Source organism: Aplysia californica, unplaced genomic scaffold (assembly GCF_000002075.1).
Source record: "Aplysia californica isolate F4 #8 unplaced genomic scaffold, AplCal3.0 scaffold00048, whole genome shotgun sequence".
In the NCBI taxonomy this organism is placed as follows: Eukaryota; Metazoa; Mollusca; class Gastropoda; order Aplysiida; family Aplysiidae; genus Aplysia; species Aplysia californica.
Window position 1 is genome coordinate 994,952 of NW_004797318.1, and position 26,966 is coordinate 1,021,917.

The window sequence follows — 26,966 nt, forward strand, 5'->3', positions numbered from 1 at the left end:
AATGCCTTGAACTTTGAACAATGGACGCAATTTGTTTTGTTTACCGCGCGTTTCTCCACGATCAGCTGGTGACCCAGATACGCGCATCCGGCCGAAGTGCCGTCTCTCTATAAAACCTAGTGATTCACTTGGTACACCCCATGATCCACCTATCCTCTTCCATGTCTAATAATACACGTAGGTACTTTGCTAAGCCCTAGTATTTTGTTTCTAAATTGATTATATCTTGCAAAACCATACAGCCATTTATGAGTTTGGCGTGAATTGTGTCTTTTGAACTGTTTTTTTTTTCTTTCTTAAACTTGCATTTGGCTTCTGATCTTATGGTCAGTAATTCAAACAGCCAAAAATGTCAGATAGAACTTTGAAATTCTAAGGTAGTAACTTGACGGTCTGCAATGTAGCAGTCTGACTAATGATCCATTTGACGATCTACTAGCACCAGCCTGCTGCAACCCACAATGTCGTTGCCGTGCACATGTACTAAACGTTTTCCCTCTGAGTTTATACAGACTTATGTCAGTCATTTTCCGTATTAAAAATGTTTTGGTGGTTGTAGTTATGGACAAGCAGAGAGGGATACAAAGTTAAGCAGAGAGACAGAAACTCGATAGAAATCCTCCCCACACGGGAATTGAACTCCCGTCCTCTGCGTGTGACGGCTAAGCACCTACATGTATAACCACTACATCACAGAGCCGGTGCACTCGGGAGAGCCGTTTTGAAAATTCGCTTCTTTCACTTTCAGAAGAAAGTCTCCACAGAAAGTAGGGAAAAAAGCCAAGAAAGGGAAAAGAAGGATGGGATGTTAAAACCCACGATCATCCCAGAGAGCAGGATATCTTTAAAAACCCGGAACTCCTTATTTCGAAGAAGCGCTCTTCACTCTTCAGTCTTCACTCACACTCGGATATATAAAGACTCCCCGATAGGCCACACGTATTTTGTAGCTACACAGGCGTACCACAAAGCATAATTTACCCCCTGTCCAAAAATAACTGATAAGGCGTATACCGGGTATACCTATCTTCATAGATGATCAGTGACACTCGACACGTTTTTCATTAACAGAAAAATGACAGCACCTGACTGATAACAAATCACATCGTGGTTATACTTCCTACTTCTATAATAATTGCATGTATACATAAATATAATAATGTAATATACATTATGTACAGCATATCCATGCAATACTCTAAAGCATGCGCCTGCGCTTTACAATTACATTGTATCCCGCAGACCCTAGAAGACGAATCGAAAATCTCGGCTTCCCAGAAAGCATAGGCTACTGTGGCAAATTGCCGAAATCCACGTCAAGGCTAATTAGTACTACCCTGGTGCATATTATAGTTCGCGTTAGGGCGAGTTTTTTGTGAATATTGCATTTTTTTTTTAAAACGTAGATCTAAGTGTTTTTACATCCCCATCGACACAAATTAGATCATCGAGGAGATGGGGGCCGACCCTGCCTGTCTAGTTTAGTTTATAGAGGCTTTACGGCGCTCGCAACTGCATAAGGTCATGAGTGCCAGAAGATTGGAGCTGTTACAAGAAAGTAACAAACCACAAAAAAGAAGGGGAGATAGAAACGATAGATGTTTCATAGGAAAGAAGAAGCAAACCACACCAGAGCACCCGCCAACCACCCACCCTGCCTGTCTGTCAGGGTCAAACCATGTTGAGGAGAAGGATACAAAGTCTCAACAGAAATACCGATATAAATATATATATATAATAATATACTCGCTAAAAATGCTGCTCACACGGGAATCGACCCCGGGTCTTCAGAGTGGGACGGCGAAGCGCATAACCCCTTCACCAATGAAGATTGAGAGAGTTTTGCGTTCAGGTTACATCTTTTCAGTATCAGGCTACTATAATCGCACATGTACCACATGCACATAAAAAGTAAAAGTACATCAATGTGGTTGATGCAGCGTTTAAGATAAACACACGCTGGTGAAAGTGAGCGGGTGTACGGTTAGAAGAAAGGTTGTGAAATGGTGCAGGTGTAACGCCTCTTGCAAATACAGCACGGTTATTTAGAAGTTGGGACATCCGAATTTTAAGTCCATCGTCAAGCCGGGCCAAATAGGAAAGCCGTGTGAAGTGCCTTTCCCAAGGACAAAACAACGGACTTCGGACCAGCCTAGACTCATGCACTTAAAATCTCAAGATTACGGATCCGGTAGCCGAACTACTGGGCTAGGGCTACCGACACCACCGAAAGAGGGCGGGGGTCCCTTTTTTTTGGGGGGGGGGGGGGGGTAAGATGGTATACATAAATATCACCGATCAGTTTAAAGTGGCAAATGAAACGAAAGAAAATTATAAGAAAATAGGTTCAACAATTCAATGTTTGTTTGAGTAAAAAAAACAACCCACATTAGCAAAAGGGGGGGGGGGGGGGGGCTCCCGTGGCCTAGAGGTTAAGGTGTTCGCCTCTCATTCAAAGTTCAAAGGTCCCGGGTTCAATGCCGGGTAGCGACGGAAAATTTTTCTTCTCTAAAATTGTCTCCTTTCACCTCCTTTTCTGCTCTCTAGCAATATTCTGTCGTCTGCTTTCGTCTCCACTTTCTGCCCCCACCCCCTCATCTCCTTTGTGCTGGGAAAACTAAGGCACGATAGACAGACAAGTTTGGTTTTAGTAAGTGTTTAACAAAACTGCAGAGCTTCGTAAATGGATGCCTACGAAGGATAGTGGGGATCAAGTGGTACGATCGAGTCACAAATGCTCAACAGTGGGAAAGAAAAAGCAACGGCCAGTACAGGAAGACATACAGGTGAAGAAATGGAAATGGATCGGACACACCCTGAGGAGACCCCCGACAAGCATCATCAGGCAGGCTTTGACGTGGAACCCACAAAGAAAACGTAAGAAGGGAAGACCAAAGATGACATGAAGGCGAGCGGTACAAGCGGAAATTGAAAAAGCGGGGACATTATGGGAACAGCTAGAAAAGGATGCACAGGACAGGCTTCGCTGGAGTAATGTTGTTGATTGCCTATGCTCCACTGGGAGTTAAAAGGGGCAAGAGAGAAGAGAGAGAGATAAGTGTTTTACGGCACTTGCAACACAATTAGGTCGTATAAGTTCCGAAGATTAGAGGTGTTACGCAAAAAAGGAGGAGAGATAATTTTAAAAAAATGTTTTGTGCAACTCTATAAGGTCATAATATGAGCGCGCGAGATACATTAGACATTTTCAGTTTGGTATTGGTGGGAATTTTGACATTTGTCTGTCTGGGCAGCAGCCGAAGCCTACTAAAAGTGTACTCTTTTATCGATTTTAGGACCACTAAGGAATCTTTAACTTTAACGTGCGCAACTTGCACACGGGACCTCCGGGATTTTTCGCCCTTATCCATGAAGGCTAGGTGTTACTTACTAGAGTTAGATCTTACGTACCATATTAAGATCAGGGGTGTGGCTGAAAGAGAGAAGTAAGATTACTAAGAAGGAGCCAAGGAGTAGCAGTAGAAAGAGTCAGGAGCCCAGAGGAAGGGCAAATGGGAGGGGGAAGAGGGCAGTAAGTGGAGACGAAAGCAGACAACAGAACATGGTTGGAGAGCAGGGAAGGATTGAAGGAGGTGCGAGAAGAAAATTTTCCGTCGCTGTCAGGTTTTGAACCCAGGACCTATTGAATGAGAGGCGAACACAGTAAACTCTGGACCATGAGGGCCCCATGATAGATGTTCAATAGGAAAGACAGACAGACAGTAACAGAAAAAATCATAGAGAAGAGCCAAACGTGACCTGTTTGTAAGGTATATCAGCAATATAGCTGGCTGTTACTGTTATGGTTTGGCGCGTTTAATGGGAACCAACACCCCTTTTTAAATGTAGGTGTTTTTACGGCCCATCTACACAATTTAGATCATTCAAGATGTGGAATTCCGACCCTGTCTGTCAGGGTCAACCTGGGCTGAGAGTGAGAGGGATAGAAAGAAACACTCCAAACAGAAAGACTGAAATACTCGATAAAAATTTCTCCACACTCGGGAATCAAACTCAGGTCCGTAGCGTGCGGCAGCGAAGTGCCTAGCAGCTACACCACAGATGCCGGTCTAAGCACTATCTGTCCGAGTCGAATTGCTGTACACTGTATGTCTCATGACCTCAGAAATTATATCCATCAATTTCAAGACTAAGCGTCGTCGATCCAGCTTGATTTTTTAGGCAAAAGCAATACGAACGTGTGACAAATACAAGGTAAAGCCTCTACCTCTTTAACAACAACAAATTAAAAACCAAACCAAGCAAAACAAATTACATGAAAAAAACAAAACATCAATGACGATGATGATAACCACATTTATTTGTAATTTATAAGTTCATGAGTCTCGCTTGCAACAAATATTATAATATTATTTCAAACAGCCTTCCCATGACCCACGCGGCCACAAAAAGAGAAAGAATACAAGTTCAGACCGAGTTGTCAACAAAGAGCAACACATTTATGATATAGATCTATAGGTACAATAATTTTTGAGTTTGATCATCATAATCTTGGTGATTTACATCAGAATCAAAGAAACTATCATGCAGTCAACGGACTAGTGTATTTTGAAAGAAATGACAGCCAAGAAAGGTAACTGCATAGGCACACATGATGTAGATGCACACAGGATTTAAGAAAAACCTCCGTGGTAGAGTAGGGTAATCATTTATATTATTTTATTATTTAAAATTTTCATTATTTGACAAGTCAACATTAACAAATTGTAACAAAAAAGCAGTAAAAATAAAAGATCTATGAAACCTCAAGACATCTTGTAAGAAAGTACATCATAGGTGCTTCAAGAAACTTGAGATACATGTATGTACTATTCAATTCACTGGCACATTAAGGTCCAGATGAGTGCCCTGGAATTATTCTAAAGAAAGACTTAAGTACTAAATATAATCTATCTTTCTCAGATATGACAAAAGCATAGAAACAAATCATTTAAATAGAACTTAAAGCAGTCATATTAATTAGCTGATGCTGTTCTGAATGGAAGCTGGTGAGGTTCTTGTAAAACAGTTTTAATGTTGCATCAAAAAAGGCATAAATTCTTCCACACCTTTGAGAAATATTCAAAGAACAAACCTCTCCCCCCCCCCCCCCCTTCATGAATTTACTACACATTGTATGTACATGTAATGTAGTATTTTTGAGATCTAAATTTTCTCATTTGTGAAGAAGAAATCTGGGTACCTGGCACACATACCCTTTACTCCCTCTTGTTTTGTTTTAACAATGGATGGAATGGCTTTAGGTGAGTTAAATAACAATATACCCCAATATTTATACATTATTTTCTTATTTAAATTTTTTTTTTACAACAAAAATAAATGTGTACAATGGCAAAAATCTAAATCATTGGAATTTTTGAGAGGGCAAAACAACTGCTCAACTTTACATCACAGAGAATTGGACACTCAGAAAAAGACTTACTTACATCAAATCTCACATCATAAGTACACTTCACAATGACAGCAGTACGTTTAGTAAAAACAACAGCAGCAATTAAGAAATTCATTTAAATTTACAAAAACACAACAGAATAAAGAAAGAAGTTATAGAGATGACTATCTCACATTACAAGTTCATTCGATGACATGAGTCAATGAGTAGCACAAAACTTATCTGAAAGATGTTTCAGCATTGAGGACACATTTCATCTGCCGGCTGTTCAATATATTAAGTCCCAAAAAATGTTATGTTCGGTTGTTGTTTTTTAGTAACGTTTCTTAATCTGTTGCATGAGATCAAAAATATATTTCATCAAAATTTAAATTCTAAATGTTGAAAAAGGTAGACTTACATGATAAAGTAGGCACGACTGTTAAAAGAATGAAACAGTTTTTCTTTCGCCTAAAAAAATTTGTTTTCGTGGCTTAGAACATTGTAACAGCATGCCGATATATAATCTTAGAATGGAGATCTACTTCAAACCTCCATTAAAAAATTATTTGATCTAGTACTACACACATCCGGGGTCTCCCCTCTCTCAATAGGACCAAATGGGGGGGGGGGGGGGGGGGGGGGGTAGCTGGGACACAAGTGAAAGACACAACTTTGACCCAAATTTTAAGAACAGTGGGCTGGAAGTAGACTTTTACATTATCAAATATCCACAAATCTACGTCAGCAGACATCAAAAAATGAACTTTCAAGAATGTAAGATAAAATCTCTCCACTTAAGTTCAGCTTTGACATTTGACTGACTGAAAGCATGAGGACTTAATAAGCATGATAATAGTGTGTTTATTATGTATTTTTAAAACAACAAAATTTCACATAGAAATAATGCTTAGATGGGTACACTAGGGTTACTGAGCCTTGAAAAAGTAGCACATATATATATATATATTCACATCTTTTAGTTGGAGTGATGTCTGGTGTTGCTAGAAGATTTTCAGAAACATAATGTGAATACAATACATAGCAAACTGACAAGTCAAAAGCTGATACCAGGTAAAAATTAGTTTTCTTTTTCTTTGAATACAGGTGTTTCTACACCCCCATAAACACAATTTAGATCATTTTTGGAGTTGGCCTTTGACTCTGCCTGTCAGGATCAACACAGGCTTTGAGGGATACAAAGTCCCAGCAGAAAGACTGTATGTAATGCTCCATAAAAATTATCCCTACATGAGAATGGAACTTAGGTATTCTGTGCATAACAACATAGCCCTCCAATTGTTGCACCACAAGACACCAGTAAAAAGCAATATATCCAAGTCGAAAATTCCTGCTTTCAGCAATATGTGACATATTGCATGCTGACAACATATTACGTAAATGAATACTTAACACTTAAGTCAACTCTCTCAAAAGCATTTACAATGACATCTAGTTCGCTGTGAGCCCCTATAGGGAATACACAAATTCATTTGTTTACATATTCCACCGTTCCAGGCTCTTTAAGTCACATAAATACTTTTTAAAATACCTTTCAAATGGAATGCGAAGACAGGGAGGTAGAGAGAAAGAATTATTGCAACATAAAACAAAATGGTAAACCTTACAAAAATTGGAGACTCAATTTTTGGTGCGGTGACTGCATTCTTAAACAAGAGCATTGTAATAGTCTGTCCAGTTAACACCTTTGACTTTGACAAGATAAAAAGTCTTTCCATACATCCTAATTACAATGGAACAATCTGAATTATTTACTATCTTTCACCCACATCTAGATAACTTGCTCATAAAATTACTGATATATAATATTTAAAACTTGCTCATAACTTTTAATATAATATTTAAAACTTGCTCATAAAATTACTGATATATAATATTTAAAACTTCACTTAATCTGCCCAGAGAACTCTTTTTATAAAGAGCTTTTCAACATATTAATGCACTTAGGTAAAATAGAGAAAGCTGGGAAGACAATTTATAGGACTGGCATAAGTTAACTTACAGAAAGAGGAAATATGAGTAATTAGTAAGGTAAGAGTAAAGGCAAGGGAAACCACCTCACTTAAAGAGAATAATAAATAAAAACATATCAGGGATTACTGGGCCTGAAAAATGTTCCAACTCTTGTGAAACAGAAACTTACTCATTGAATATTCTTGGCACGGTGTACAATAAATTGAGACCCCCAAAAACAGGCACTCGTCAAAATAATTAAAGTGAAGAAATTGGCATTTTTCCCACAGGTTTGTGAATTTTTATCGAATTTTTTTGGTTTTTGACTCAACACCTTTGACTTTAAGATTGTACTAATAACTCTAGATGCCCAAAAATTGACGATAGCTTGATTCCACCATGCTGTGACACATTGCTCTCTGGATTTTACTGACAAACGTTGATTAAAGTTACAAAAAATGAAAATTTTCAGTTTCCACGGACTCTCGAGCTGAGGAAATAACTTATCTTAGGCAGCCATTTTCTCATTAATTTTACCTCTGAAACTAGGTGACCCCCACCTCCTTCATTCGCAACTATCTCGACTTCTATTCAAGATAAAAAGGATTTTTTTCATCCAAAGCAAGACAAATGAACAAGCTTTAAGATTGTACCAATAACTCTAGATGCCCAAAAATTGACGATAGCTTGATTCCACCATGCTGTGACACAAATAAACAGAGAGAGACAGACAGACAGATCATTTTTATGTATAAAAATAAATAGTCAACCCTCGATTAGTTTATCAACATCTTTGCTTGGAAAATACTTACAGTGAGTAATATTTAATAACAAAAAACCTTGCTCATGCTCTTATTATAATATAGCCATGTCACAAGTTCCCGATAGGATTAGTTACTACCATAGCTCTCCCTACTAAATCTACTCAATTATCTTTCGCACAAGGTCAGTGATGAGGTACAGTATTCTGTTGCACTGCACACAACCACTACCATACAAAACAGACTGATAACAATGTATCATATTTCAGGGGTGGTGAACCAAGAAAAACAATTGATATAGACTCTATCATCAGTATCACTACTTCACCAGGAGATGATGCAACCGCACACTGAAGCTGGTAACACATGTATGAAGGTTTATGATGGATAAACAACTCATGAGTGTAGAAAGCTCACATATATGCCGTTAAAAACAATCATTAACACTGTACAGAAACGGTTTTCATAATTTACACATGATAAAACCCAGCCTTTAATAATTGAAGTAGTCTTATCAAATTTGTTTATGTGTGGTTGCCCACCCCTGTAGTCATACCATGAACCTCATTTTAGAACAAAAACTGCAAAATAGCCTCAGCTAAATCAACCATTTCATAAGGGCAAAAAAAAATATTCATTTCAAATCAATTTCAGTATTAGATAGGTCAAGAAGGGGAGAAATAGGTTTTTATAATTCAGAACTTACTTTAAGTATGTCTATGTTGAATTGTAAGTTAAAAAAAAAGAAAAGTACCATTGTTGATTCATCATGGGCATGCCAAGAATTAGAAAGACATATTAAAATACTGTCCAAAAAACATACAGTATAACACAGATAGGCCGAACACAGAAGACTAGAAATCATGCATCCGTCAAACTGTGCCTGCGATCTTGTTTTTTTCCCCCTCTCTTTATCTTTTTAAGATATCCCTTGACTACGGATCCCTCGAACTATCGAGGCCGGCCAAATGAATTTGAGCTATGGTTCCGTGTAATACTGTATATAGTCCACAAAGATAATTTCATTGCACACATTACATTATATTTACACATACTGGGTGTCATTTTTTTTTTTTAAGAACCACGTAAAGGGCAATAATTCGATTATCTTTGCACAAATTTCAACAAAACTTTGAACAAACGAATATTCAACAACACGCAAAGGGTTCGTTGGATTTGTCAATATGAAGAAAAATAATCAAAGTGTGCAAAAAAATGTCAAGTTTTAACAATTTCAACCAAAACTGGGTAAAAGGCAAAACTCTTCAACTTCTTAGAAATCAATCATAATGTAGCCTACATATTTAATTTATTGTGCATTGAAGAATAAATTTCTTTGAAACCTAACATTTTCGTGGACTGTGCCAAAAAAAAAAAGAAGATGACCCATTCTAAGCGCAAAGTTTTTCTTTTGGGGATTTTTAAAAGACAGAGTCTACAGAAACAACCCACAAATAATCGAACAGTTGAAACATAACTTTGAACAGAAGGTCCAAAGAATGGATAACACACATACCACAAGGTTATTCACAATTTCCAGTGGCGTATTCAAGTTCGTCTGGAGAATAAAATAGTCAACACCAGGAGCGTATAATTCAAATAGCTACCATCTTCCCCAAGTTTGTCTGGCAATGTTGATTTCAATTAAATTTGTTCTTTAATGCACATATATATAATATATTCACTTTATGTTGGATTTTTTTAAGTTGTTAAGTTTTGCATTTTCTCAATTCTTAATTAAATTTCTAAAACTTGATACTTCTCAAAGTAGGCTATGTAAGTCAACTTTCCTACTGTAGAAAGATTTGATATCCCCTTTATTGAATTTTACTTGTTCAAAGTTATGTAGAAATTGGTGAAAAGACAAAATTTTGGTCCTCTAAATGAGTTCCTTCTTTTTAGACACCTGAAGAACCCAAACTGACCCCTCCATGACTCATTTGATGAATGCCATTCATTATTTATTTCTTTACCGTGAAAGAGGCAAGATGCTGTAGTGACGAATGGCATTTGTCATGCCTTAAAAAAGCGTAGGGACCATAATGGCAAATGCTGTTCGTTATATCTCGTAATTGGCATACTGCTTCTATCAGGCGCACTTCATACATCTTATTGCAAATTCAAATATTCTGCAATACTTTTTCCATTCAAAGCAATCTTTTGCTGTTAGGCTTAGGTATAGTTTGCAATATCTACCAACTTATCAACTAATCTAATCAGCCACTAAATCTAGCACTACCCTCAGTCCCTGAGTATCCAAAACTGTGCTCAATGAAGCAGAAATTTACCCTATATCAACTGCAACATAATAAACTTTTTAGGAAAGAAAATGAGTAAAAGTTTTAAAAAGGTTCAATAATTCAAGTCACTTATGAAACATTGTCAGAAAATAAGCTTTTATGACTGACAATTAAAAAAATTTCTTGTGGTCAAAGAGACAAAGAATTCCACAATACAACTCACAAGTTAAAGTAATTGTCAGGAAACGAGTCTTTACGACACACAATGGTTTTGTGTAAGCGGCCCATGTCTGTATTGTCCAAGTCGGGGAACCTCGAATCTAGAGTGACATTGAAGCGGGTATGTTTGTCATACAGACTGTGCACAGCACCCGGCCACTGCAGTTTGAGCAAAGTTGGGGTGATAACCAGCCCCCCAGAACTACCAGGACAAGTCGCTGCATTGTAATATTTAATCACACGCCTGGCCTCAACTTTTTCCTGACAAACGTGGCCTATGCTAATGTGTTTGGCCAGGCCGTGTGGGTGAGATATGACGGCCACCCAGCTTTGCAAGAGCTTTGGGGCCAGCGTTTCCTGAGTCTTTATTGTGCTGCAAACCATCTGGTTGTAGCTAGACCTGGCATTCTTCAAACAAGTTTCAGCGTAATGAAACAGCGACTTTTTGTGTGACATGACGTGCAGAATAATGTGGTCCTGACACGTGTTCACACCAATGATGGAACCCACGTGGCCATGCACCACCCCTTTGCCATCTGGAGTGTTAAAGAAAAACTTTACATAGGCATTATCTGCTTCCGACTTGTCGAATATGACATGGCGATTAGTACGAATATTCAGACCGCCATAAAAGTAATGCTTCTGGCTGCTACCCCCACTAGAAGAAGCGCTGGACGAACTAGCCGTACTAATAGTACTTACAGAACGATCAAAACTGGGTGCTATGTCAGTAATTGGTGGACTATACGGAGTGTTAGAATCTGAGGACATATTCAGACAACACTCAAGACAGTCTTCTTTTCTGCAGCGGAACCTCTGAATGCTCTCGTCCACGGAGGCGATGAATCCAGAGCCGTGTCTCTTGCGGTCAGTGCCTATGTAACTTCTGTACACGTCATCCGAGTCCCTCCCAGAGCTTGTCGAATGTACTGTGATCTGGACAACCAGCTGGGACATGCAGTTCAGAAATGTCAGACTGTCTTCGTGTTGGATCTCTCGGGGAAGATCCCTTACCTGACAGGATGGGGGAAAATATTTGAAAATCAGAAATTAAACTGATTATAACAATCAAGCTTGAAATAGATCTTCCTTTACGAGTGACAGGCTCCTGTGTTACTCGTTCACCCTATCCGTACATCGTGTTTTACTATCGTATCCATAAGACGTGGGGAACTCTGTGCCACCACTTTCCGAAGAGGAAACTTACTCTTTATTCCAATCAGTATGCTTTGCATAGCAGTCTGTCGAAATGATGTTTTGAGAAATACTGAAAGTTTCAAAGATATCTTCGAACTAGAAGTATTCTAAAATGTGAAGTAAGAATACAACCCCGGTGGTACAAAATGATCCCAGGGCGTACAGATAGGGTTAATCCACAAGGCTGTCACCCATATCAAAAGCCTTTTAAATAGTTTTACATGTTTAATCAACTCAAGTTCTGAAGCACATTTTTATCTGAAATAATTCAGTAGCTTCAGCCATGAAGTAAAAAAAATTAATTGGTGAACCTGAAGCCTAAAGCTCTAACATTGTTTTTTTAAGCAAATTTCTTATACAAAACTAGCATTATAGGTACAACTACGCAACAGACCATTCATACGATAATCATTCTACCTCATAAGGTGCAAGCTGTATTCATGGTCACCTGATGGTGTTGAGCGAAATGAAAACAAATCTAATTATTCTAATAAGATGAGATTTGCAGACTCATTTATAACAGGTTAAGAAAAATAAAAATGATAGAAATTCTATTATCACCTCAGAAAAAGAAACATGCTCACTCAATTTGAACAGAACCCTTTTGACACTGAGAAGTTATCTAAAAGACAGATACCTTAGAATTAGATTATAATCCCTTTATACTTAATAAACTAATCTCAAATTGGACCAAATCAAATCAATCAAAGACAGAAAACTTCTCAAACAAACCAAGGCAGAGAAAACTCAAGGCAAAGTAAGTTCAAAAAAGACCTAACAACAAAATCAAAATCTAAGAATGTCCAACTCACAACCCAGCAAAATACAAATCACAGCCAATGGTAGGCCCTACACCTGACATAACTCGTTATTCACAATGACTATCCCATTTAGATAGAAAATTTAACTGAACAAAATTAAAGCTACATCTTGAAAAAATTATTTCTGGCGACACTAGCAATACAATGATAACAATCGTTATATTTCTATTAATTACAAAAAGAGAAGTACAAATTCCGCCCAAAATACGCACTGCCTAGCCGTACTTAAGTACAGTCTAGCCGTCCTTAAGAAAGGCTAGCCTGCCAGTATAGCAGTCCTTCTAAAAGGTGAGGCCTTTTTTACCGAAACCTGTCGAGTACATATAGGTCTCAGTAATTATTCAGGTTTAAAATACACGCATGTCAGTAAGGCACCTTCTGGTTTCCTCTCAAATACAAATACTTTAGGGATTGCAAACTAAAATCCTATTTAGATCTACAATTCAATATTTTTTGCTTTTAGTCAGTCTAACCATCATTATTAATTAAGTACGGCTAGCCTCCCCCCCCCCCCCCCCCAAAAAAAAAAGACCCCAGCAGGGAATAGGGCTAACTAACTCTTACCTTCAAATCACTGGTCAAGAAGAATTTCTCATGTTTTGGGTTTTTCTTGCACTTTTTTAAATTTTGAAGAATGTCAGTGTTGCACTCCGACATATGGATTGCATCACAAAAATCACCGGCATCCTCACAATCATAATCGTCATCTGAAGTGTCTTTGACACGTGTACTATCAACAGTAAATTTCCCAGAGCCTTTGCCTTTTTGCAGACATCCAGCAACTTTTCTGTCTTTTTTACTGCCATGAGACAGATACTGCTGCTGATGCAGGTCATCAGCTTTTTTACTTTTCGTTTCCCGGCTTTCAGGAATTTTTACGTCCAGTGATGACTTGCAGCTGGAGCCTGCAGACAATGTCACAGCCTTACATTGTAACTCGCCTGAACTTGTGAAGTCTGATTCAACACTAGCGGCAGAGGTGATTTGGACGTTCTCATAGTATTCAAAGCTTCGTTTGGACTCAAACAGTACATTTCCAGAGTCTGAGGAATCCTCTTGAGCCAGTGGCTTCGACAGAGATTTGGAGATGGATGGCATTGAGGACACGCTGAAATCGGACGAACTGTTACCCTTTGAAGTTGGTGACAGCAGCACGGGACTAGTATTCGCGTTGTCAGAATCGCAGGAAAATGAAATTTCAAATCCCTTCATGGAATCTAAGGTGGCATTGTTGTACCTGCTGATGATATCTCCAAGACTTCCTAGGCTGTCATTTGGTGAGACTGCCATAGATGAACGAAATGCAGTACTAGATAATGAATTTTGGGAGTCACCAAAAGTTGGAGAACTGAACATACTATGAAGGGTGTCAGAGTCAAGGGAAGGCAGATTGACATCCCTGTATGCCATTCGTCTTGATTTTCTTGACGGTGGAGATGACGAGCCATGACTTCCAGAATTGTTGGAAGAAGACAAAAAGGATTCTTCCTTCATACTATCAGACCCATCGTCACAAATTGTTCGTTTCACTCCTTGGTTTTTCTGAGACATTGATCCTTGCGATGCAGCAACTGTCTGTGGCACTAAATGCACAGTATCTGACCGAGAGGGTAAGGGAGGGAATTCTAAACTGTTCAGGCTCTCCGGCGGCTCAGCATTCTGACCTGGCTGACGATCCATCATGGAACTACCTGAAATGGATTAAGAAAAGTAGATAAATTTTAATAATAATGTGAAGATACATAACAACAACGGACCAAAGAAAGCTGAGATTCCTGAAATCAGGCAGGAGGGGGGGAGTTCATAATATCAAAACAATACCAACAATATGTTAACTCACAATGGGGTTAATATATCCGACAGTGGACACATTTTGAATATTCTCAACAACAAATGTCATTGTTCTTTATATCTAGTGCACATTGCGGAAAAGTTTTGTCAAATATCCATGACACATTTGGTACATTCGGGGGTTGGTCAGGTTTTCCTTTATGGAGAGCAAAACCATCATTTTTGGCACAATTTGATCAAATCCTCCAATAAAACAATGAATTGTGTATTTATGTACTGGTATACGTGTTGGATATTTATTGAAAGCAACCAAACACAAGGCTACTACACATTGCAGAGTCAGATCTTTTAATTTATTTGCATATATATAAAGTATACGGATAGGTCAAACACAGAAGACTCGAAATCACGCATCAGTCGAACTGTGCCTGCAGTCCTTTTTTTCTTCTTCTTTATTTTTGTAAGATATCCCTCGAACTACCAACAACAACAGTAGCCTCTGTATTGTTTTCCACTCCGTCTATAATGCATGAGTGTTGTTTGTGTGCAAACATTGAAACTGTATGTTACATTTTTTTAATGATTCCATTAAAGTGATAATGTGCTGAATGATCTCTTTTTATCTGAAGTCATTACCTTGTTAATTGGAGCTAGCTAAAAAGCAATTTTCATAAAAGGTAAAATGCAGTTAAGCACGATAGTTCACACAGTGGTCTGTGGTGGTTTTACACCTCAGTGACCTCTGACAGTATTTAACTCTTTTGTGTAGATTGATCCTGTTTTATTTGAAGCCGCCATTACCTTGTTAATTGGAGCTAGTAAACACAAATTTTAATCTTAGTTCAATTGTAGCCAAGCACTGTTCTTCAGGCATCTGATCTGTGGTGGCTTTACACCTCTGACAGTAATTTTGTCTTCCTGAAGATGGGTCAGGGGCTGCAGTTGAAGGTCCGGGAGCTGCAGTTGAAGGTCCAGGGGCTGCAGGTGGAGATGGTGGGGCATTAGGCAAAGGTTGGGCTTCCAGCTTTGGAAGAGTCTGGATGGGTAGGCATGGGCCGTCATAATGTGGGCTGGGTGGGACGGGCGTTGAGTTTGCAAGTGGAAGAGAGGATATGATGCCTCTCTCTGCGTCTCGCCTGGCCTTCATTTTCTGCCTCTTCTTCTCCTTGATCCGTCTTTTCTTTTCAGCTGACTCCCTCGCTCTTGATTCTGCTCTTTGTCTGTGAACATTTTAAAAAATATTGCATTCAAACTTTTGTTAACCTTCGCCGGCCATCATAAGAGGGTCCAAGAATTGCATTAGCTGGTTAACCAAACAAGCCACTGACCTCAACCCCTAATGTAATCTAAATTGATCACATCTTACAGCATTTTCTATTGCACATTTACCATATATGTGACATATCAAACTTTCTATCTCCTCCGAGTACACCAAGGGGTCTTTTTTTACCCATATGTCTAGCATCTGCGTTTGTTGCCATTTTTTTGTCCAGAAGTTGCCACAAAAATATCAAAACTTGCCCAAAAAGTTGCAATTAATTTTCAAGCTTTCTTCTCTCCGAGACGACATAATATAGCAATATGTTGATAGAGGTACCTTAATCTAAAACACTAGAATTTCTAGTGCTCTGTTTTTAGCATCCAGAATATCATTTGTAGCTGCCCAGAGTGTAAAAATGTGAAAAATAAAGGTTTCACAACAGAAGTAAATCAAAATTAGAACAGCAAATAAACAACCACAAAAATTAGCAAATAAGGGCGTGTGTCAACCCATCCATAGACTGGCCGTTTTAACCCTAAATGCGTGTAATTCAAGAAAAAGTACAGGATGTTTCATGTAAATTATGGAATCACACACAAGGGGTCTGCCAGTGTCAGTATTCGGTTTTGGTGGAGACACGCTCTAACATAAAACATAAAAAAGTAGGAAGAACATTACGCTATATATACTATACACCAAAATAAAATAATAGAAAAACAACACAACAGAGTAATAACGAGAAGGAAAAAAATTAACACACCAACAAATTAAAACACAACAAAGAGTGAAACATGTAAGAGAAACAGCAATATAAATAGTAAGTAAAGTAGCGTACTTATAATTATTCTTCACATGAAAATTACAAATCAACGTGGTGTTAACAAGTGAGAAAGAGACGAAGTGGAGGAAAGTGAAAATAAACTTTCTTTCTAAACGTAAAGAGGTTCGGTTTCTTTTTTTTCACGAATGTTATTCCCCGTTTTTGTTGTTGTGTTGTTAAATTATTTTTTCTTCCCGGCCGTTGCTTTGTGTTTGAAAAATTCAAAAATCGCGGCCGCAATTCGTGGACCAAAGGTGCCAAAAATCGTGGCCGCGACAAACGCAAATGCTAGATATGTAAACTATAGGAAAATACATTGTGGGTTGCTTTAGACTCCTATGCAATGTATAGAAAAATATGTCGTACATTGTTTCTGAAGCAGTGATAATGGTTTTCGACCCTACTATAGAACTTTCAAAAGATCTAGCAGACTAGACTATAAGAGTTACTTTTTTGCAGCGGCATGTAAATCTATATAATAGATACTAAATTATATCAAGAGATCCTGTGTGTGTGTGTGTGTGTGTGAGTGTCCGCGCGTACATGTGTGTGTTCAGTGACACGGTGTGGGTGCGTGTGTAGGAAAGCATCGGTCAGAATGTGAGTGTGAGTGTGAGTGTGTGTGTGTGGGTATGAGTGTAAGTGAGTGTGTGTGTGTGTGTGTGTGTGTGTGTGAGTGAGTGTGTGTGCGTTCAGGGACAAGGTGTGTGTGTGTGTAAGGAATGCATCAGTGTGAATGTGTATGTCAATGTGTGTGTCAGTGACAAGGTGTGTGCGTGGGTGTGTGTGTTTAGTGACTAGGTGTGTGCATGTGTAGGGATGCATCAATGTGAACGTGTCGTCAGTGACAAGGCGCGTGCGTGTGTAGGGACGCATCAATGAGTGTCATGTGTGAGTGTGAGAGAGAGTTAATGTGCATACACATGATTTTATGGCAAGTGGTTGTTGGTGAGTACCTACATAACTTCACGTTTCAACGTAAACCTATTGTATCTGTGAGAGACGGTGTTATAAGAGTATTGTATTACCATTTGATGAGCAGAAATTTCCTTTTTTTTTAAACAGTAAATCTTATCTAATCTCATCTTATCACTAAATCTCTAAAAGAAAAACCATGTCACCACCAGCAATAACTGTGTGCTTTCTCCCCCTCACACACACATCATACTGCACAAACTGTGCTAACCCCTGTGACTTGACCCCAACAGCACACCTACACACGATGCAATCACACACTAAAAAACATGTTTTGTTCTGAACAAGCAAGGGCATATTTTTCTCTTCATTTAATGTAGGTCTGAAACAACCCACGCCATATATTTTCCACTATATTCAGTAATTGGTTTTTAATGACCAATGACATTATATTTATCTTTATTAATATGGGTCATAAGCAACCCAGTGAGTACATAGTGCACAGTAGATATCGACAAACTGGGAAGTCTTAGACTTAGATTAACTTGAACACAATTTATAATCACAATTGCTACGAAAAAGTGACCATTTTTCGAATACAAACAGCCCCTTGTCCTTGTGGAACTCGTCATGATTCTTGCCTTTGGATCATTTCTTACAATATATTTCTTGTATTCAATTACTTAACTTTTGTACATACATTGTATCATCACATTGCTGTAAAAAATAATGCATGTCATATGTATCAAATACTTACAGCCTTCTGTGTTCGCGGTACTCATCAGGAGTCATATCTTTCGGCTTCTTTCCACAATGAGTTTTTTTTCGGACTGGGTGGGTCCTCAAGGTTCCAGCATGGGTTAGAGCCCCATCCTCTTTTTTTGCCCGATATCTCTGAACTCTGAGTCTTAGATAAAAGAAAAGGCAAACACTTGTGGGGCATCATGTTGAAATCAGGCACTCATCAAAATAATGAAAGAAATCAAAGAAATTAGCATTTTTCAGCTTGTTTTGCAACTTTTGTTCGAATCTTCAATTTTAAGCTCAACACTTTTTATGTCCATTTAAAGTAACATTTACGTATTGTATAATGTTGATTTTACTATAAAAAAACGATTAGCCTAAAAAAGGCACATAAAATGTAAATTTGCAGTTTCTAAGTACTCTTGGGCTATGGAAGTCACCAAACTTCGGCGGCTATTTTTTAAATGATTATAAAGTATTCATGTTAGATATCTAGATGGGCATTTTTTTAAGAAAAGAAAGGAAAATGAGCAAGCTTTAAGATGATGCCAATAACTCAATATATATATGCCCAAAAATTGATTTTACGGCAGACTCCACCGTGAGACACATTTGCTTAATAGAACGGGAAGAACAATATAATTGTAAATTTAAAAACATTTACCGGTACAACAATGCAAAGGAAAAAAAACAACAATGGGAATGCTAACCTGTTCTTTTCCCTTTGAGCTTCAAGTTGTAGCTCCTTGGTTTTGGTAACAGGCTCTTCCCTCAGAGCTTGTCGTCTGCGCTTGGCAGCCTCTCTTTGCTTTTCTAAGTACTCTGTGTACTTCTCTGGCTCCTCTTCCTTCATTTTACGCCGATAACGAGCCATTCGTTCCGCCATTCTGACAAAAAAGTAATTTGAGTTTTTAATACTAAAAAATTGAAATAGAGGGCCAAGATTCTTCAAAGACCTGCATTTCATCTTGGAAATCAGTTTAGAATGCACTTTTTAAAAATCAAAACTTGATGCAAACATTTTTTTCAAATCTACATAAAACTGTCTGTAGCTAGCCAGCCCGAGCCTCTGATCTAAGATTTATTACTTTTAAACCTCTCAGAGTGGGAGAAAAAAGAAGGGAGTTCTCGTGGCCTAGAGGTAAGGCGTCCGCCTCTCATTCAAAAAGGTCCTGGGTTCTAATCCGAGGAGCCACGAAAAATGTTCTCTAAAATTGTTTCCTTTCACATCCTTTCCTGCTCTCTAACGATGTTCTCCACATTTTGCCCCCACCCCCTCACCTCCTTTGCCCCCTCCTCTGGGCTACTGACTCTTTCTGCAGCCTTTCTGCTGCTACTCTTTGGCTCCTTCTTACTGCTGTCTTTCAGCCACACCCCTGATTTTCTGGTAGGAAAGATCTACATTTAGTCTTCTCAGACAAGGGCGAAAAATCTTGGGGGTCCCATGTGCAAGTTGTGCACGATAAAGATCCCTTAGTTGGTCTAAAATCGATAAGAGGTAGGCTTCGGCCGCCACTCGGGCAGAATGCAAAATTTCCTACCATCTGAAAATGTTTAGATCTAAAAATGTGTACCGCGCTCTCATATATTATGACCTAGTTGCGAGCGCCGTGTAGCCGTAAAAGTAAAACATTAGAATCTACTTACCAAAAAAAAAGGAAAAGAAAAAAGAAAAAAAGGAGAGGGAGGAAAAAAAGAAAGTCGGTGAGAAAAGGGAAAGAAAGAAAGAAAGAAAGAAAGAAAGAAAGAAAGAGGGGAAAAACACTCTAATCTAGATTTTAAAATCTAGATCTAGATTTAGATCTAGATCTAGATCTAGATATAGATATTTAAGATATAGATATATATCTAGACCTATTTTAATTGCTACACAAAATTATTCCCTTCATGCAATAGAGGCCTACTACTACTTATATAACAAATATTTTTAACACAAAAGTCATCTCTCGGCCTAAAACCGCGTTCTTTCGCAAATCACAGCCAGCGTTTCGTTCGTTCACAAAATACTGGTAGACCACAGAATTCTACACAAGTGTAGAATTCTGTGTGGTAGACTAGCCTAAGTCTCTGTTGATCCGTTCGTTCATTTCCAGGGTGTCCCTAGGCCTAATTGTTCGTTCGTTCACCACCTTGTCCTATCTCTATCGGTGCGTAAATCTAGATCTATTCTAGATCTAGATCTAGAGTGACAAAGACGGTGTCGTTGGGCTTGTCGATTCTAGGCCTAATAATCCTAGCCTAGCTTGATCTTTTTTTAAAAATAAAGCAAACTTGTAATTTTAATGTGGATTATCACAAATAGTCCTAGACTTCTAGATCTAGCAGATCTAATACGACGAAGTATGAAGATGAAGGCGATCCGCGTGCTTTCCCCCCCCCCCCCCCCCCCCCCGAAGGCCAAGGCTAGATCTATGACCTGGCAGTGGAATACTGGAATAATCTATATCTAGATTCTCTATATCTAGATCTAGAGATATAATCTAGATTCTAGGTGAACGTACGAACGACCAGAGACGTAAAAACGAATCAGTCACATAGAATTTAGGCCTAAATAGATCTAGAATCAGATCAAATCTAGGCCTATAAAAAAACTAAGTGCCATCTAGCAGAAAAGACATACTTACCTCAATTCCTTGAAGACTGAAGAGGTTTGTTTTAATCCCGATGTTGATCGCACCACGTCAAAAAAGCAAAGGACTTTGGAAAGCGCGCGCCTTCGATGCTAGGCCTACTGTTACACAATCGAGACTCGCGTGACCCAAGTCCAAGCTCTCGTTCTGTGTTGGTTGTTTGTTTAGGGGTTGTTTTTTTTTTTTACCAAAACAAGAAGTCATTTTAATTTTTTAGATTACAAATTGACGCTTTGTTGCCAGTGTTAAGCCTATTCCCCACGCTTTCGCACAAATAAACCGTGAGTGGAAACGCAAAATTGCCATTGATGAGGGTCGTGTGTCACTTCTCCTCAGTCGGAGACGCACGTGACCTTGCTGAACATTTCTTTTGAAATTAGGCCTAGATCTAGATATATCTAGATCTATTACCTTTTTAAAAAACTTTTGGTCTTGAACTTAGTTCCACTTGTTTAAAAATTAACTTATTAGACTTTCCATGGCAAAAAATTACCATTGTCACCTTTTTTAGTTCACGCTATTTCTGGGGAACTTGCATCATGTGTCTCTATTGTAACGCTCGTGATACTAAAATCAAGAAAATAACAAGAAAACAACACCATACTTTTTTAATTACTGTCTCTTTAATGACAATTTAGTACAAAAAAAATAACAAAAGAGAGTCAAGCAAAGGGTTTGTGAAAATTGTAAGAGGCATTAATTAATTCCTATTTAGGACTGTGTTAGGAATGAGGAAGATTTGTGAAAGCTACATCAACCGATGAATCCTGGGAGAAAATGTTGTTACTGAAGGTTAACAGATTTGACTCCGAACATTTTTTTTAGTTTGTGTCATATCATGCCAAATAAGTAGACTCTAGGCTACAGCAGTGCAAGAGCTGACTTCATGGATTGTTTTGTTTGTGAGTCTCTATTGTAATGTTCGTGATACTAAAATCAACAAAAACAAAGAAAATAGCACAAGAAAACAACACCATACTTTTGTTTTACTGTCTCTTTAATGACCATTTAGTAAAAAATAACAAAAGAGAGGTCAGGCAAAGGGTTTGTCAAAGTTGAAAAAGGCATTAAAATTAGGCCGGCACTATTTCTCCGAACGTTCGGGAAAATAAAGCTGGGCACTATTTCTCCGAACGTTCGGGAAAATAAAGCTGGGCACTATTTCTCCGAACGTTCAGGAAAATAAAGCTGGGCACTATTTCTCCGAACACTCTGAAATATCATCCTTTCCCCCAAATTTCGGATATTATATAGATCTATAATTATAGTATGGGCCTACCAAAGATTGTTCGTATACAATATGGTTCAATAGGTCCAAAAAATGTCCGCCGTAAATATTTATATAAAGAAATGCTACAATTCCAAACAGTTTTTCGCTATAGATATGACGTGTTGCCTATGAAAGGTGCTGCTTTTAAACGTAATGTGTTTTGTTCACTCGTGTGCTGTCTAGATCTAGATCTACGGAGGGTTATTGATAACTACACATAGAACTGGCATCTGCGTTTGTCACTGCTGCGACCAATGTACTGACACTGGCAAGCCCCTTAATGTGTGTGATTCCATAATTTACATGTAATATCCTGTACTTTTTTTTAAAAATTACGCACATTTAGGGTTAAAACTGCCAATCTTCTTCGGACAGGTGGACACACGCCCTTATTTGTTAATGTTTGTTGTTGTTTATGGGCTGTTCTAATTTTGATTTCTTTCTGTTATGAAACCTTTCTTTTTCACGTTTTTACACTCATCTAAAAATCTCATCTAGACTAGCTGTTGAAAATTTAAATAGATATAGACCCAAAAATTTGCTCCTGTGTGTGTGTGTGTGTGTGTGTGTGTGTGTGTGTGTGTGTGTGTGTGTGTATGTATGTGTGAGTGTTTGAGTGTGTCTGTGTGTGGTAGTAAGTGGAGAGTGAGGAGTGTGTGTGTGTGTGTTTGTTTGTTTTTCGGGCTTTATTTCAGCCTTTATTCAGTAACAGTTCAAAGTATACAAAAATAGAAACACAGGATCCATTCACTCCAGGACTCATGAGTCATTCGTCTCTTTCAGTTTCACTCTTTCATTCAATTCCCGTGTTCTCTCCCGCGGCTCATCCCCGTCCGCATGACTTTCATACCCCACCCCATCCCTCCAGGCACACACAAAGAAAATCTCACTTGTTCCCTGCGAACCATGGACAATAATATAGGCAAAACACCGCCTGAGCTGCATTCCTTTTGTTCGTGAGCTGTGGACCAGGCCAGGGGTGGTCAGTGTCGTCGTCTTTTAGTTGCTGTCGCCTGTGGATACACTCGCACATTCTTCCTTTCACCCGCTCTTTCACTCACACTGTCTCTCCATCCACAGTTCAGCTCGTCATACGTTCAAAAGTTGCCCACTAGTTATGTTTAGTTAGTGTGTGTACATGTGCATGATGGTGGTGTGTGTGTGGTGGGTGTTACTGAAGGTTGTCTGTAGGCGGGCTTGCCATGCGGTACGTGTTCCTTCCCAGACCAGAGGCAGAGGCAGAATGAAAGTTGGCGCCGAACTCTCGCAATAAATAGGCAAAAAATCACGAGACCGGAAGCCGAAAACCGTTCGGAGAAATAAAGATCGGCACTATTTCTCCGAACGTTCGGAGAAATAGTCACTTCGTTAAAATTAATTACTATAATATTTAGGATTGTGATTGTGTTGGGCAGAAAGATGTGAAAGCTATCAACCGATGAATCTTGGGAGAAAATGTTGTTGGGGCCTACTGAATGTTAACAGATTTGACTCAGATGCAATAAATAAATTTCATGACAAAAGAGCAATTTTTTTTTAGTTTGTGTCTATCATGCCAAATGCATGTAGGCTACTACAAGAACTGATTTCATGGATTGTTTGGTTTGATAAAATTTTACAGCAATCCCTTGCAACACAGCTCTTTCTTATATAACCATTGAATAAAAATAGACAAAGATAGCATAAAGAAATTTGTATAAAGCCCAAAGCGCTTTAGAATCAATTCAATTGTTCCCCCTACCCCCCTCCAAACCTTTTGCCCAACAGATTAAATGAAATCCTTCCGAAACTTTCTAAATTTACTGCGAAAAATATAGGATGTGGAGTAGCATTCGCCTCACTCAAGCTAACTGTGCTCAAACACTTGCATTCGCATTCTGACAATATCATCCATTCTTCGATTTTAGTTTTAGTAAGAGTTTTACAGCACTTTCAACTCAATTAGTACAAGTAGATAAGTGCCGAGGAATAGATGTTTCAACAAGAAAATAACATAAGGGCAAAAAAGGAGGGAAGATAAAAACGATAGATATTTAAAATAGAAAAGAAGGAGCAAACCACATCAGAGCACCCACCAACCACATCATTCCTTGTCTGTACATGGGTACCTCTTGGGTGGGGTGAGAAAATGATGGTAGAATACATGATACTATGAAAAGAACTGTGGTTCAATACCTATTTTTAGGGTATATAAAATGCTGCCGGGGTTCCAACCGGGACGATGCATGTCCCAGTTGAGAGCTTCAAGAAACTCAACACTGAATTGAATAAACTTAAAGGTGAGTTAAATATATAAAGAAAATAAAGACACAAGATTTTAACTATCATAAAGAAAAACAAGAGAAGGCATAACGAAAGCACACACAAACTAAATGCCTCACTGACCTACAAAATATCTCCAGGGGTTTCACGGGGCAATATATATGCCCCGATGTATTTCACCATAATTTGATCTTTTGCAATTAGGTCTGATATTTTCTTGAAAACAACTGATTTACGAGGCTTTTACTGGTTATATAATGTGTGTGTTCAGCAACTAAAATGACGGCAGTTTGCCACTAAAAACAGTGCATCTGCGTGTGGGTCTAAAGTTAAAATTTAGACTACCCTTTTTCTTAACCCAGCAGAGTTTGTTGAAAACTACAAAGTTCTATCTGAAAACAGAACACTCTATGTCTGGGAATAATAATCATAATTAAAATGACTGAAAACCGCCGGGAACAACTCATATATTGCATAGAATTTGAAAATTTGTACATTCTGAACAAGCCAGAAAAGCTTGGCTTCATGACCATGTTGTGAAACTCAAAATTTTTAACTTCAGATTCCTCAAAACTGGGTTCTGGGCAGATACAACTTCTGAGGTAGTGACTAGACAAACATTGGGTAGGTAAATAGTAAATATAACTTAAGTGAGCATACCTGGTGAAAGTGAAAGGTACCAAAAGACGCATTTGTTCGAACTGAGATCAGGCTTCAAAGGTAAAAAATATAGTTTTTGACAAAAATAAGTTCCATTGAAAATGGATTCTTTAGCCATTAATCCATATTTACATGGGATTTGAGTTTCTTTTACTTTAAAGTACACTTTTAAAGATTTTTTAAACACGAGGTATATTGCATAATCCCCAAAAAATGAGTGAGAAAATTTATTTTCCGGCTAAACACTGGGGATGGTTTCTCTTGTCCATTCATAAGATCCAATCACAATACTTACCAAAATTTAGGTCATTCTCTTCCCTCTCTAATGGAAGGTTGTGGGCATAAATATCTAACATGTGTAAACAAAGCAAAGCTTTAAATGCATCCACACCCTTTTTTTTCTTTGGAAAGCAATTTTGTATCACCTATTTCTGCCCTGTCAAGGTGGTGGTGAATTTGAACACTTTGAAGCTGTTCTTTTATCTTAGGCCCTAGTCGCTTTATAAAGTTGTTTTGTGAGTAGCGACTGTGTTCTCAGGTCGTCTCGAACAGTATAGATGGAAACTCTACAACTGTTTTTCTCAAAACTTTGTTTCTGTACCCTGTCTTACAAAATCACCTAGAATATCTCAAAAACTACTGAGGATATACACATCTTAAAAATTCAAAAAGCATAGGCCTATCGTTCAGAAATGAACTTGCAAAAAAAAAAAAAAAATGTAAAACGGGATTCTTCAAAAAGTGTCATTTGGTACCTTTCACCAGGCACACACACACAGAGTCTAGTTAAGTGGAGTCGAGAAACTAGAGTCGACAAGAATCAGAATAGGGCCTAGATCCATTCTATACACATGCGACTACACGCAGGGTGCAAACCGGGCTACGATTGGCAGAACCTGTGACCCATGAATACATTACGAGGCCTGCGGTAGGCTAGGCTACTCTAAGCGCTCTCGACGACACCCTCCCTGTCACTCTCACCACCCTCTCTCCCTCTTTCCCAAGGCAGGGTAACAAACGAAAAAGTCCCCAATTTGTCTATTACTACGCCTACTAGATTCCTCTTCTTCTTCTCTTCTATTTCTTCATTTTCTTCTAGTTCTCCTCCACCTCTAATTCTTCCTGCTTTTCATTCTCGTCCCCCTGCTTCTTCTTCTTCTCCTCCCTCCCTCCCTCCTCCTCCTTCTTTTTCTTCTTCATCTCCTCATCCTCCTCCTAATTCTTCTTCTTCTTCATTTCTTCTCCTCCATCTACACCTCCTCCTAAATTCTCCTTCTTAGTCCTTCTTCTTCTTCTTTTCTTCTTCTTCCATGAGCACTCAACCCGCTGTGAGAAAACGGTCAAAGGCGTGAGACCGAAACCGGGAATTCCCAGAGTACCCACAGGTTCAGCCAATCGTAGCCCGGTTTACACCCTGTGTGTAGTCGCATGTATGTAGTCTAGACACATCTTCTGAGTCTAGGTAGGCCCTAGGGTCCAGAAACCAGCGGTCCAACTAGATTCTAGATATATTGTAATTTCTATTCTTATTATTTGGTAAGATTGAAGAATACCGGACCAGCGGATTGGGACTAGAGATCTAGATTCTAGAATCTAATCTAGATCTAGATCTACTAGATATCTAGATCTAGAATAGACTAGAATCTAGATCTAGATCTAGATCTAGACTAGATATATAGTAGATAGATCTATATAGAATCTAGATATAGACCTAGCTAGGCCTACTCACCAGTTCACAGTCGTTTCTACTACTAGAAAAATCTAGTCTACTTGGACCTGGTGTAGATCTACTTCCACTCCATGCAACAACGGTCAGTACGCGCAGTGGTCGAGGATTTCGAGTTAGGACACAGAGCGAGTGTCGTGTCGTGGTAGCAGGCAAAGTCTTTACTCACTGAACTACTGAGAATGATGACTGTCAAAGACTGGATGAGGGAGAGAGAATGTTTTGTTTACAGACAACACAATACACAACCCAGCCGATACCGTATTCGTCTAGGTAAAATAAT

The 26,966-nt window shown here is 38.6% G+C and overlaps 1 protein-coding gene across 4 annotated transcripts; it reads right to left on the minus strand.

The window, feature by feature from the left end:
• Positions 1-9,021: 9,021 nt before the first annotated feature.
• On the minus strand, positions 9,022-26,940 carry LOC101853066 (dentin sialophosphoprotein). Of its 4 annotated transcripts, XM_005092546.3 has the most exons (6): positions 20,760-21,138; positions 18,846-19,022; positions 18,149-18,298; positions 15,197-15,615; positions 13,169-14,295; positions 9,022-11,600 (listed from the first exon to the last, which is right to left on the minus strand). In XM_005092546.3, exons 5-6 carry the CDS (start codon positions 14,285-14,287, stop codon positions 10,587-10,589), a joined length of 2,133 nt encoding a protein of 710 aa, XP_005092603.1. In that variant the 5' UTR covers positions 14,288-14,295; positions 15,197-15,615; positions 18,149-18,298; positions 18,846-19,022; positions 20,760-21,138; the 3' UTR covers positions 9,022-10,586. The 4 variants fall into 4 exon arrangements, with proteins under 4 accessions (XP_005092603.1, XP_005092604.1, XP_005092605.1 ...); XM_005092547.3 differs by lacking the exon at positions 20,760-21,138 and having other exon boundaries at positions 18,846-19,296; XM_005092548.3 differs by lacking the exons at positions 15,197-15,615; positions 18,149-18,298; positions 18,846-19,022; positions 20,760-21,138 and adding an exon at positions 26,687-26,940.
• Between the last annotated feature and the right edge of the window lie 26 nt (positions 26,941-26,966).

Bases quoted from the DNA above. Each gene is read 5' to 3' on its own strand.
- LOC101853066 (XM_005092548.3), bottom strand. From the start codon at position 14,287: ATGATGGATCGTCAGCCAGGTCAGAATGCTGAGCCGCCGGAGAGCCTG. The intron at 11,601-13,168 runs GTAAGAGTTAGT...CCATCCTGTCAG, and splicing joins TCTTGACCAGTGATTTGAAG to GTAAGGGATCTTCCCCGAGA.